This window comes from Haplochromis burtoni, unplaced genomic scaffold (genome assembly GCF_018398535.1).
Source record: "Haplochromis burtoni strain Fernald_Lab_line unplaced genomic scaffold, NCSU_Asbu1 Contig_651, whole genome shotgun sequence".
In the NCBI taxonomy this organism is placed as follows: Eukaryota; Metazoa; Chordata; class Actinopteri; order Cichliformes; family Cichlidae; genus Haplochromis; species Haplochromis burtoni.
In genome coordinates this window covers 94,128-107,587 of record NW_024583012.1, presented here as the reverse complement: position 1 = coordinate 107,587, position 13,460 = coordinate 94,128, and the positions used below count along the sequence as shown (strand labels likewise).

At 45.1% G+C, this 13,460-nt stretch overlaps 2 protein-coding genes across 6 annotated transcripts in view; both read right to left on the bottom strand.

Moving 5' to 3' along the window:
• Positions 1–7,760, bottom strand: part of rras (RAS related) — a 12,770-nt gene extending 5,010 nt beyond the window's left edge. Inside the window, exons 1-5 of one of the 3 annotated variants that reach the window (XM_005949533.3) lie at positions 7,000–7,751; positions 6,756–6,925; positions 5,539–5,626; positions 2,082–2,184; positions 553–661 (exon numbers count right to left, since the gene is read on the bottom strand). In XM_005949533.3, coding sequence (XP_005949595.1) covers positions 553–661; positions 2,082–2,184; positions 5,539–5,626; positions 6,756–6,842 — 387 coding nt within the window. In that variant the 5' untranslated portion in view covers positions 6,843–6,925; positions 7,000–7,751. The other 2 variants (XM_005949532.3, XM_005949534.3) reach the window with 2 other exon arrangements.
• Positions 7,761–8,047: 287 nt separating this feature from the next.
• Positions 8,048–11,742, bottom strand: si:ch211-195b15.8 (tyrosine-protein phosphatase vhp-1). 3 transcript variants are annotated; one of them, XM_005949537.3, is made up of 5 exons: positions 11,555–11,666; positions 11,315–11,409; positions 10,700–10,859; positions 10,017–10,140; positions 8,048–9,141 (listed from the first exon to the last, which is right to left on the bottom strand). In XM_005949537.3, exons 2-5 carry the CDS (start codon positions 11,405–11,407, stop codon positions 8,367–8,369), a joined length of 1,152 nt encoding a protein of 383 aa, XP_005949599.1. In that variant the 5' UTR covers positions 11,408–11,409; positions 11,555–11,666; the 3' UTR covers positions 8,048–8,366. The 3 variants fall into 3 exon arrangements, with proteins under 3 accessions (XP_005949599.1, XP_005949598.1, XP_005949597.1); XM_005949536.3 differs by having other exon boundaries at positions 11,315–11,474; positions 11,555–11,643; XM_005949535.3 differs by having other exon boundaries at positions 11,315–11,742.
• Between the last annotated feature and the right edge of the window lie 1,718 nt (positions 11,743–13,460).

Here is a 13,460-nt window from a genome sequence, read left to right as displayed (position 1 = left end):
TTTTAAATAATTCTGTTGAAGCATGGTCTGACTTTCATTGGTTAACATTCATCGAATTTGTATTTATTTGTACTTTTGTCAGATTAACGTTATTTCTGTGAGCATTATGAGTTTTTCTTTCATTGACTGAAGGGTCCCAACAGTTTTGTCCACGTCTGTACGTTGTTGAGCTGTGGTTTTCCAGTCCTTTCAGGACCAGTGGTCCAATTATTAATAGAGTAAATGGACTGGCATCTGTATTTTCCAATCTTCCTCTATATTATTTTTAGTAATTTGGGGTGCAGGCTCATTGTCACAGGCACACTTTAACTGTCAGATTACAGGAATTGGAACCTTGGACATTTGATAAGTGGATGCCTCGAGCTCCTGAGTTACGGGAGTTGATTCTGCTTGTATAATAATTTGTGGAATAAATGAGACTAAGCCAGAAAAGTTGTTTATAAAACTGCAGATATCTCCTAAACTGTTGAGATTCCAGAACTTCCCTTCTGCAGTAGATCTGGAATAGAAGAAAAATGACATTATAGAGGAGTATCGGTTGTTGTTAGTTACCACTCTTTGCTGTTCCAGGTCTGCCTTGTTTCCAACCAGCACCATGGGAAAATCATCTCTGTCTTTCACTCTCAGGATCTGGGTGTGGAACTTCTGGACTTCATGATAGCTGAGAGTTGGAAGGACAGAAATCATTACCAGTCACAGATTAAAACAGCCCTTCATATCCATTTTAATAGTTCCAGACAAAGTCTTCCTTATTCCTTATATATTAACATATTGTGTTGTTAAATAGTCTGTTTTTGTTACTGTGTGGTTGTTCCTGGTTCAACCCTCGGCTGAAGCTGAAAAAGATTCATTACCAAACAGCAGAGGCTACGGTGAGTTTCTTCTGAAGTGTTGGACTTACAGATGCAGCTTTTCAGTTCTAATTAAGTACTTGAAGCACTTTCTATTACAAGTCATATAACATTCACACACACTGTGACGCACTGGCGGCAACTGTGTGCACCATCTGCTCAAAGATACTTTGACATGCAGGCTGGAGGACTCCACGCCCCCCTGTACTGCAGTGTAGTGTGCAGGTGCTCTGAGAGTAAATGGGCAAAAGATAACACAGGACCAGATTATTACAAAGAGGTTACATTTGTGTCCTTCTTGTCCATAATTGAGTTTCAGATGAATAAAATGTGGCTTTTGCATCACACTCTAAAGTTGTGGTTCTCTCCTCCTCCTGAGAATGGGGACAGTCTTTTATATGAAGTAATACATTAGAAACCAAAAGCTGGACCATAAGAGTGCCCAGGAGGAAAAGCACCCAAAACAGAAGAAAAAAGATGAAGTGAAACCTGACCCAGGAACAACTTACTAATGGAAACCAGGACCTTTCTGTACACAAGAATTGGTTTCACAGAGCTGGACTTGTCATGTTATACATCCTTCTCTAAGGAAATATTACTAGAAATGAAACTGCATCTACACAGGAACCAGCCTGCTCATCGCACATCACTTTGAAGATGATGACTGGTTGAAGAGATTCCAGGTTCCAGTTGAGCCTCTAAGATATTTCCTACCAGGTCACATCTCAATCGATGGTATTCAGTGGTCTTCAGTCTGGGTCCCACACCCCCAGACTCACTAACAGCTGCGTACCCTGGGCCATGGTCTCAGTTACCCTCATGTTTCAGGCCAACCACAGATGGACTCTATGCAGACCAAGTCTTTCCTTTGTGCTACCTCCAACCTAGCACTTTGCTCTCCAACATGTCCCTTTCTGTTGTTGGCTATATATTTCTCTAGACTGTATATACGTCTTTTGGTTGCGCTTTATTCCTGATATCTCTACTATTTTTTTTTTCCACTCCCAGGCGCGTGGCCCCGGTGGGCGCATGGTGCACCCATAATTTCTTTGTACATGTACAATGACAATAAAAGGCTATTCTATTCTTAATGCTGACTCGCAGTCACTTCAGTCACTTGCTTCCTGTGGTCTCTAGCTGCCACATCGCTACATCATGTGTACATAGCTTTAGAGTATAACTTTATAGCACTCTATACAAGAGACATACAAACAAACATCACACACGTACCTGCCACGGTCATTGAGTGCAAACACCAGTAAAAAGCCTTCTCCAGACCGCATGTACTGCTCCCTCATCGCACCAAACTCCTCCTGACCTGCTGTATCCAAGACTGATGCACACAGAGACATGATCACATATACACATAAATACAAAACATACATAGTATTCAAAGACATACACTATATTATTGCCAAAAGTATTCACTCACCCATCCAAATCATTGGTACAATCACTTCTACAGCCTCAGGTGTATAAAACCCAACATGCTGAGCACTTCTACGGACACTTTGTGAAAGGATGGGTTGCTCTCAGGAGTTCACTGAATTTCACCGTGATTTAAGCACTTTGAAGCAACTGTTGTATAGATAACTGGCGCTATAGAAAAGACATTGAACTGAAGTGCAGTGGTGAAATTTTCTGGCTGCTAAATGTTCTACAGTGACGTGGTATTATAGTGTGATGGCTGCAGTTACAGCCACACGTGGGAATATCTGCCAAACAGTGTAGAGGCTTACACGTAACACTACACCTACACTTTTCTTTCTTTAAATACAGGATTTAATTTACAGGATAATAAAGAATTTGTTTTGATTTAGAACTAATGTACATACAGAACACTGCATTCTAAAACAAGTGTGCACAGTCTAGTTTACACTGTTGTGTCTTTATGATTTAATCTGTCTTTGTTTGCTCAGTTACCTCAGCTGCTCCCAGTCCCTCAGTGATGAGCTAATAGGTGGAAAATGGTAAATGGCCTGCATTTGTATAGCGCTTTTCTAGTCCCTAAGGACCCCAAAGCGCTTCACACTACATTCAGTCATTCACACATTCACACACACATTCACACACTGGTGATGGCAGCTACATTGTAGCCACAGCCGCCCTGGGGCGCACTGACAGAGGCGAGGCTGCCGGACACTGGCGCCACCGGGCCCTCTGACCACCACCAGTAGGCAAACACGGGGTTAGCATCTTGCCCAAGGATATTTGGCATCCAGGAGGCAGCCTGGGATCGAACAACCGACCTTCTGATTAGTGGCTGACCTGCTCTGCCACCTGAGCTACAGCCACCACCAGGGGCGGAAAAGGGGCGGAGCAAGCCTATATGGAGACCTGCAAATTGGGCCATACCACAACTCTGGATCATGGGGGGGGATGGGATTTGTTATGTTAGTTTCAGTTGGGTATTTGTGTGTTCTATCCCTTTTTGCGTTTTTGTGGGCTGATCAGCCACTATTTAAGTTTCACCTGTGTCTCATTTAGGAAGGTCAGCAACTCACACAAAGTGGTGAGTCAGAGCAGGGTCAGCAGATGAGGCCCAACTGCTACAGACCTCCAAACTTCATGTGGCCTTCAGATTAGCTCAAGAACAGCACATACAGAGCTTCAAGGAACGGGTGAGCAACTGCATCCAAGCCTTACATCACCAAGCACATTACAAAACGTGGGATGCAGTGGTATTAAAGCACGCCACTACTGGACTCTAGAGCAGTGGAGACATGTTCTCTGCAATGACTAATCTGGCAAACGTATGAATAAGTCCTGGTTTGGTGGTTACCAGGAGAGCATTACTTAGACTGCATTGTGCCACATGCAAAGTTCGGTGGACTATTGTGTAGGGTTGTTTTTAGAAGCTGGGCTCAGCCCCTTCGTTCCAGTGATCTTAATCCTTCAGCATACCAAGACATTTTGGACAACTTCATGCTCGCAACTTTGTGGGAACAGGTGACAATGGCCCCTCCCAGGGCTGTGCGACATGACCAAAATCTCATATCCCGATATAAAACCTCCATCGTCCCGGTAACGATATAAATCACAAAAAAATAATATTTTCTGTAAATTCTGTGAATCTCGGGTAGGTGAAGTGTTTCCAGCTGGGCGCCGTGTACCCGGAGTCGAGTGTTTTAACCGATGCATGAAACGACACATTTTTAGACACAGGTTGTAACGGCCGCCGTTTTCTTTGTATTTATTACACGGCGTGCTGCGGGGAAAAGCCTGTTCTAACGTTTGAGTCTAAGGTTTATTTTTTAGCACCTGGCGGCTCTTTTTTACTTCTCATCCATAAACACTGCATACTTTTTCACGTGATTGCGTTTATTTTGAAAAGTCTCAACAGGATCTTGAGCTTTATTGTGAAAGGTTTATGTGGAAAATAAACAAGCGGACACGCGATGGTTTTACCGTCGTTGTTGCTAACGACAACGCATAAAAACAGGCGCTTGTCCGTCCGTAGTGTGGTTATATTAAATATAAGAGAGAGAGAAAATTAATAATAACTACAGTGACCATCAGAACCATGAATATTGCCGTAAACAGTTTATTTTGCGACACCACGAAACAAACGATAGCGTAAAATGAAACGATAGATGTTTTCATATTGTCAGATACATATCGTTATATCGAACAGCCCTAGCCCCTCCCCATTCCAAGATGACTATGCACCAGTCACAAAGCAAGTTATTGCATTACACGGATGGAAGAACGTGACTGGCCTGCAAAGAGTCCTGACCTCAATGCGAGGGAACACCTTTGGGATGAATTAGCAGAGACTGTGAGCCAACATCAGTGTCTGACCTCACAAATGTGCTTCAGGAGCAACGGTCAAAGATTCCCATGAACACACTCCTAACCCTTGTGGAAAGCCTTCCTGTAGCCGCTAACGGTGAGCCGACATCATATTAAAGCCATGGATTAGGAATAGGATGTCCCCCAACTTCGTACACATATGTAGACAGACTAGCAAATAATTTTGCTAATATAGTGTACACATGTCTTGATGCACGCTCAATCATCCAGGTAAATAAGTCTGAAAAGGTTGATTCTGTTCATCTGGATATTTTCAGTGTGTGAAACGTTTCGTCATCATCCAGCTGACGTCTTCAGTCTCAGCTGACGGCAGGTTTCCAACCTTATAAACACCTGGATGAAAACCACCACTGAAAACGTCCAGATGAACAGAATAAACCTTTTCCAAATATAGTGTATACATGGTGACCTATACTGCTAACAGAACATCTGTAACATTAAGCTGAAGTTTCACTTGTTCTGTGTTATAAAAATCACCCACTAAGGAAACAAGTGTTTTTCTTAGTGGTTTCACTAAAACCGATTCTCTACTGTTGCATTCACCAAAAAAAAAAATCGCTAAACTGTATCAATTAGGGTAAGTGTGATGTTTGTGAAGGGTGAGGAAGAGTCTTACAAACAGCACCTCTGCTGCGTCTGATGATTCACAAATAAGTGGTGAAAGAACAGCGTGGCCCAGCACACCACCCTGACAGCACCAGCCCACTAACAAGTCCTAACAAGGGAAATGAAACATCCAGAGAGCAAACACACTGCCTCTATCACATCACAATGTAACACACCCTTTGTTTTCACACAAAGTTTTTTCCAAACCCTGCAATTACTCTGACACTGTGTGAATTAGGACATGTATATCTCCAGTGTAATGTCTTACTGTCAAGCCGGGTCTCCTTTCCATCCACGGTACAGATCTTGGTGTAGGAGTCTTCAATGGTGGGGTCGTAGTCGGACACAAAGTACGACTGTGGAACACACTCCGAGTTATTAACATCAACACTACACTGTGAACAGCTTGGCTTGTTTTACACCTCTCATAACCAAGCCTAGTGCCTAACAGGCATTTATTTATATTACTCACAGCTGGCGAGAACAAAAGTGACGCAGCAAAAATGATGAAAAGTGCCCAGAGAATTATTAAGTTTAGACTGAATATGTAACCACGTCCGTACTTCTCCTTCAGTGTTCTATAATCCACTATTTACTGCTACAGTGCTCAGTGACTGTACTACAGCCGTTCATTAGGCAGCCAGTTTAATGCAGACCTTTCTGTGTTAAACAGAGTGCAACAAAAGCTTGCCCGAGGTAATGAAGAAACTTACCATACAGTGTGGAAGCAGAAGCACCGACTCAGAACGGAACAATTCCCAGCGACACATTAACAGAACCGGGGTGGAAGGTACCCAACTTACTGAAGTGCACTGGTAACATGTTTAGAGTTTAAGTATTTAAAAATATTTCAAATGGAAATCTACTGTCACACTATACTGTGTTTCATAGATAACCCCTGTTTCTTTCTCCATCTACTCTCCTGTATGATCAGGAACTGAGCAACCTAAACTTGGCACTCCTGCTCAACTTTGTCCCTGGAGGTTGTGACATCACGATGTTCCCCAGCCGTCATCTAACAGTAACCTGTCATTTATACCCAGCAAAGTTTACATCCTTCTGTTTCCTCCCTCAGTACATCAGTTTACCAACACCAGGCTAAACACTGTTGCAGCAGTCAAGCACCATCAAGTACAGATACACAAGTTAAATATGAGCAGAGGTGGTTTCAGATGCGTAACTAAAGTCTTGACTGCTTTTATTGTGATTCTAACAATGAATGACTTCATCTGGAGGGAGAAGCCTGCTGGTGTTTGTTTTAGTTTAACTGCTGCTCAACAGCTGAATAAGACTTTAGTGGTGAACCATTAACCACCAACAGCTCATCTGTTCCAAATGCAGGTCACTTGTTGAACCTTGACAAGGTTGAGTTCGTGGAAATAACCGCTCAATAACGACCCACCAGTGGATCGACCACCAGTGGATCGACGCATTAACCTACAGAGAGGTCCACAGTATGTTCTACACGTGTTGTGGAGTCAGTACCTGGATGAACTGGATGGTAAGGGCGCTCTTTCCCACTCCTCCTCCCCCCACAACGACCAGTTTGAATCTTTCCTCGTCTCCACTCATTTTCAGTCCGGACCAGAACCTCTCCGAGCTCACAACAGGACCTCAGGGCGCGTTAAATCCCGGTCTCGCAGCAAGCCTGCTAACTGTAAGGAGACACCAACATGGACGGTTTTCAAAACTGAAGTTTGGTGTGCGAACGACGGACTCGGGGCCACACCTGTAAAGCAAAGTCCTGACGGAGTCCCACTGTCCACGCAGCACAATAACACGCACCGACGGGTCTGCTTTGAGTTGGGCCTTACAGCGGGACTGTAGCAGATCGCCGTCGCCTTTTCTTTTCTTTTTTCGCCTCTTTTCTCGTCGGCCTCCAGTCAGCTTCTGGGCGGAACTGCTTCCTCTTTTCTCTTTCCTCAAGAAACTACAGCAGCAACTACATCACACTGATGTCAGAGGCGGCGGTGACTTTCCCCACGCGAGGACAAACACACGGCAGCCTTCGCCTGCTTCAAATTAAAAACTACTCTGAAACTAATCTTTCGGGTGTCAGCTTCCTTATTCGGTCACCGGAGCATCCGTGACGACATCATTCCTACCTAACAGACGTGCCCGTGCAGCGTGAGAACTTACGACACTGATTAAACGGATGTGAAACTTTGTACAAGATGTTATTCGCCCTTTGAAACTGAACCAAACTGCTTTAATAACACAATGAAGCGTCTGAAATTCCAGCGTGGAAAATCCCGAAGGTGTGTTACGGCAAAGTAAACACGCAGTGAAGTGATACTGCGCAGCTTCACAATGAAAACGGCCTGAAGCAAAGCAGCAACACAACTAAATAGGACATGCTCAATGGTTGCAGTGTTGTTAAAGATGCACAAAGAAGCAACAGCTGAGGGCGCTGAGGTAAAGACCTGGCAGGAAACGGATTTGCACTATGTTAGTTCGCCCAGTTATTTGTGAGCCTCTCAAAGTGGGAACTTGTATAAAAGTGGATGCAGTTCCTGTTCACACTACACTTTTGTTAAAGCCCTCGAATGCAAGCTGAAAGTCTGCCCTTTATCCACATACTTGCTTTTAAACCCACTGTGGTCCGATCTGCTTTGACACGAATATTTGTCCAAATAGTTTTTTAGCAAACCTCCAAAGTCTTGGCTCACTGTGGCACTTCAAAGCACTGCATGCTTGTGTTTCTATGCAACCCTCTGCTTACTGGGTGGAGAGGCTGGCGAGTCCCTTCACACTGAGAAACAGGCAAACACACATGGTTAAAATGTCCTCTTTATTCGTCAGTAAATACATTACAAACCATTGTGGCAAAAGCCTTTCAACAACTACATTTAAAAACAACAGAAACAGGGATCGCTGTGCAATGATAAACAACAATATGATAAACAACAATATGACAAAGTACAATATGATAAACGGGTGCTTTTTGTGTTTTCAGCTCATTTAGATTCAACTCTGCAACAAATAAATAAATAAATAGACATTAGTTCTTTCACTACACGTGCACATCAGCTGTGTAGTTTGGTTTCTTCTGACAAACATGCACAGATAACTCCTTCCACCTGCTTCCTTGTATCCTCAGCACCTGTAAGGCAGTGCGGGCTGTCCCACCTGCACAGGGTGCACAAAAACACCTCCTAGCAGTATCCTTTCCCCCCAACCCAGCAGCTTGTTGAGAGTGACGCTGAAAGGTGAGAGCAGGCCCTTTTCCTTGACCTCAGCTCTGCTGTGCTGGCTGACAGAGAGACGCTGCTTCCTGTGGATAGCCTCTGCCTGCCTGTAGGAGCCAGGGTAACTCTTCACCTCGGCGCTCTCGCCAGTCTTCCTGCTCTCGACCATTTTTTCTTGTTGCCTCTCGTTTGCTGTGGAGGAAGGGCATATTCCCAAAGGGGTCAAAGAGAGGGTAAGGCTTTTACGTTTCTCTAAGAGAGAAGCAGAGCCTGATGGGAGTTGTAGTTGGGTGGCCTTTAGTGTTGGGTTGATAGGCTCACAGGGACGGGAAGCTGAAACCTCCGATGGTTTCTGCACAGGCTGCAGGTCACGATGGGGAGGCAACTCAGGAGCCCGCAGTTGCTGCTGCTTGTTGTCAGGGCTCTCTGACAGCCAGCGTCTCTGCTGGGCTTTGTCTTTGTGCTGAGCTGAGTCTGCGGTGACGCTCTTAGCTTGACAGTTACTGTTCTGACTGCTGTGAGAGAGGTTCACACTGTCGTTAGCAGGTGGCAGGCAACTGGCCAGCTGCTGGATGAGGAGGTCGTGGCCACGCGACTTTTGGCTCAGAGCACCCTGCAAGTGCTGCAGCTGACCCAGGAAGTTGAAGTTTGGGGAAATGGAGGGCCGGCGCTCTTTCACAAACCTTATAAGGGGACAGAAAGGATGTGGGTTATTGTTGCTAGTATTTCACACGTCACACTGAGTCTAGGTAGTACTCTGCAATGAGCTACAGGGACAGTTACCACAGTATTACAGGCTGTACGACAATAAACAGGAATAACAGGTGAATAGATGCTCATTGGAGTGTACTGAATGTCTCGATAATGCTGATATAGAGTGCATACATACGCTAACAGAGGTTTAGCAAGTGTTCAAGCTGCTATAATGTCTTGTAACTTCACAAAGCCTTCTTGTTATTGATCAGGACTGACTACATCTGCTCGTTTCCTCTGACAAGCCTAATGCATCGAGACTCAGAACAGTGGGACAAAGGAGATCTGTCAAGATTAAGACAGGTGCAGATTTACACAGCTGGGAAGGAAACAACTGCAGCCTGCAAGATAAACATTTCCAACAACTGCATGTGAATACTTGTTAAGGCAGGAATATCTGGATCCTCTGATGTATATCAAAATATGGGTCTTTGAGAGGAGAAGTCCTAAAACATGACTTATGTATACTGGTTCCTTTACAAAGGTGTGCATCCATTGTTCTCTGGAGTTGTTGACTGTTGTAGATAAAAGTGTGAATACCATGTGCTGTGGACTGTTTAGAGAAAGTCTTTCATGGGTAAAAGTCTCCAACTGTCAAGACCACAAATACTTAAACTCATAAGCAGAGTTAACTTCATTTCACCGGAGTGGTGAAAGTGCCAGAAAACCTCTGATAGCTGTAAGTTAAATAACTCATGTTCAGCTTTAGAAAGGAAATCAATAAGGCTTCTTCAGTGTTCTTATGTTATTTGACAAAGTTGAGCTCAGTCCCCTCTGCAGGATGAATTTGTGCTACTAGCCATACCTGTAAGCATGGTCCAGGTCCATTTCCAGACTGTACATGACATAGGCAACAGCCAGAGCTGGGGAGCGGGAGATTCCTGCTGCACAGTGCACCAGCACCGAAGCCCCCGACGACATGGCTACGTCTGAACACACAGTGCATAGTGACAGTCAGCCGAGCGGGACACAGAGCTGCTGTATTGGCTAAAGCTAACCACACTGCAAATTACATTTTTGAAAACAAAAATTCAATAATAAATATTTAAAAATTGAGGAGGCCCCGGGGCAGACCCAGGACACGCTGGAGAGATTATATCTCTCGGCTGGCCTGGGAACGCCTTGGTATTCCCCCGGATAAGCTGGAGGAGGTGGCTGGGGAGAGGGAGGTCTGGGCCTCTTTGCTTAGGCTGCTGCCCCCGCGACCCGGCCCCGGATAAAGCGGATGAAGATGGATAGATGAAAATAAATCTAAAAAACAACGTCATGACTTGTGCATGAGGGTTCATAGCCTGCAGCTTCTATCGTATTGCCACTGCTAACTCAACCGACTGCATAGAGCCGTGAATGCAAACGTCTTGCACTGTCACAGAAGTAAAGCATTGTTCAAACACAATGATGACAACATGGTGAGTGTTTAGTGATCATGTGCATTAGAAATCTGAGGTAATCTTGTTCTATTGCTGTAATGTGAGAGTGAGGCCTTACCAATGAAATGCAGAGCCTGTGGGATCCAGGGCAGCAGGTTATCCCACAGAGAGTCATCAATAGGAATGCGGAGATACCTGGAACCAGGCAGGAAGGAGGGCTGGGGGCTACAGCGACTCACACTCAGCACATAGGAGATACCCAGCGAGGCCAGCTGGTCCTACACACACACACACACACACGCTTTGTTTCTGCTGTACGAGAGTTCACAGTGAAACTTGGCTGTCTGTGCTCTACCTCACATATAAACTGTGATCATCTCTGTGTACATATTAATGTTGGTAATTGTTTAGAGCACTTTTAACTTTTTACTTCACTATTTTTTTATTTGTTACAAATTAAAGAATCACTCAAAGTGCTTAAGAAAAATATTTCACACGTAATTTGTGAAATATTTGAATTGTTTAAAAATAAGGTAATATAATAATATTGCACATGAAGTAATGATCTGCTCAGTAGGCAACAGATTTACGTGAGCATGCGCAGCTGTAAGTTCATGTTATTTAATGTCCACATCAGCCACGCGTGTGCTGCTGTGCTGTGTGAGAGCATTGCACAGGAGCTGTTATTGCGACATTATGTCTTTGATAGCGACAGCACGGGTCCTCTTCCTACCTGCGTCACGTCGCTCTCTGCTCCGAGGTAGAGCTGCGGTAGGATGACGGACAGCGGGGGCCGCTCCATCTCTCTGTCCCGAGACAAGACCATACCTGCAGCACCACAGGCGACACCCGTAGGAAAGAAATCCGCTGCGTGAAACGTCCTGTGACCAGTTCTTAGAAGACAAATATTCAAACAGTGTGCGTTTCCTCTTTTGCACCACGGTGCATCCGTGCTGTATCCACGCGTACTTACTGAGGTGTCAGCTGCTGCGCTGCAGCGAGGTCCTCCTTCCTCCTCACTGTGTTTCTCACACTGGATTCTCAACGATGAGCTCATCAACTTTCCAACAATAGATCTGGACTGGATGATGTCATTTTCAGCCAATCACTGCGCCGCCGCACTTTGACACGCGCAGACGCAGCTGTCCGTGGGGCCGCCTCAGCAGCACAGACACCAGTGTGAGTGCTGCAGCACATGACGTTCACTCCAGTCACATCTGGCCTGTGTACTTACTGCAGTAGCGGCTTTGACCTCCTGTTTGTGTTACTGCTGCTGTAGTGGAGCAACCGTGACCCACATGATGTCCCTGAGGATGAACAAAGTATCCTGACAGTGCAACATCTCACTGCACATGAGACTGAGAGGCTTTGATGGCGGATAACCAGCCGAGGTTTGCCTGTCCGCATGCTGCTAACTGCTCCCCCTCTGGTGTTAACCTGCATTCTTCTACTCTTTACCACCTTTCTATGCTAATTTAAACCATGCGGATTGGTTTGCAGCATTTGATGGTTCTGCACAGCATCTTAGCTGTTCCTGGTCTGCACTCTGTGCCCTGAAGATGTGCAGGTTCCTAATACTACTAAGACCTAAGATCTCCTCACGTTGTGAAAGGTATCCCAGCTTGCATCCTATTACTACACTGAACCGTCTCTGGAGCATCCTTTGCACAACCAGCCTGAAACGTGGATCCTGTTGACAGCCTCCGTGCTGTAGATCTACCTTTTCTAGCTACTGATAAGATTTCTTGATGTCAGGCACTTCTCCCGTCTGTCATCATCTTCATCGTGATTGCCCTGCAAGATACTCGGGTACTTGTAGCTGTGCTGTATACCCACTTACTTTTGCTTCTGGTAACTCTAATCCTCCAGCCTGGATCCCATTTCCTTGCTTTGCCGAACATTTCTGCACGTAGACCCAGGGTAAGTAAGTTACTGCTGTTAATGAGCTCGATGTCAAACATGTACAGAGTAGGTTTATCAGCTCTTTGGGGTGACCTCTCAGTAACCAGGAAACGGGCAGACCATCACAGACCCCTCACACCCTGGACACAGACTCTTTGACCTGCTGGCAGACGGTGCAGAAGCCTGCAGACCAGGACCCCCCGACACAGGAAGTTTCTTTCCCCTCGCCATCTCCCTCCTAAAAAGTTAAACTGTCACACTGCTAGACTGCAACTGCACTTAATGCAGACTCCGTGGTATTTATTTCTGTAATCCTGTATATTTGCGTGTGTGTACCGTGTCGTTTACATATTGTTTTACATTGTTGTGCTTGAGAGACACCATCGATCAGAACCAAACTCCTTGTGTTTGCGCATACACCTGGCCAATAATCGTGATTGTGATTCTGAGGGGACTGACACCTTTGCAGAATAGCAGTTACGGGTGACTTGTGGAACTTTCTACCATCGACAGGAGAGGTCCAAGGTGAAAATCACTGCTGACCAAAATCGATGCAAAAGCTTCTCTCACATCTGCCAAAAAATAAAAAGAATAAATATGTTGATCCCCAAGAATTTAGGGAAAACATTCCTGAGGACTGAGACAATCACACAAATGCCCTGGTTCCTTCTCCATGGCTTGGGTATGGCTTCAGTCTCAGGGATGAGTCTGGCTACAAAGCCTACTGCCTTCTCACTCAGAAATCCCTCTACCTCCATATGGATTTGGACCAGTTGGCTTTCCACCCAGACTTCTTGCTTACTCTGGACGTCCATTCATGAGCTGCTCCTCATGAACGGAGGAAGATGATGGAAGTAATCCCCAAAAGTTGATTCTGTTCATCTGGACGCTTTCAGTGGAGAAACGTTTCATCATCATCATCATCATCAGGTGGCTTCTTCAGTCTCAGTGATTGCAGGTTTCAACCTTAGAAACAG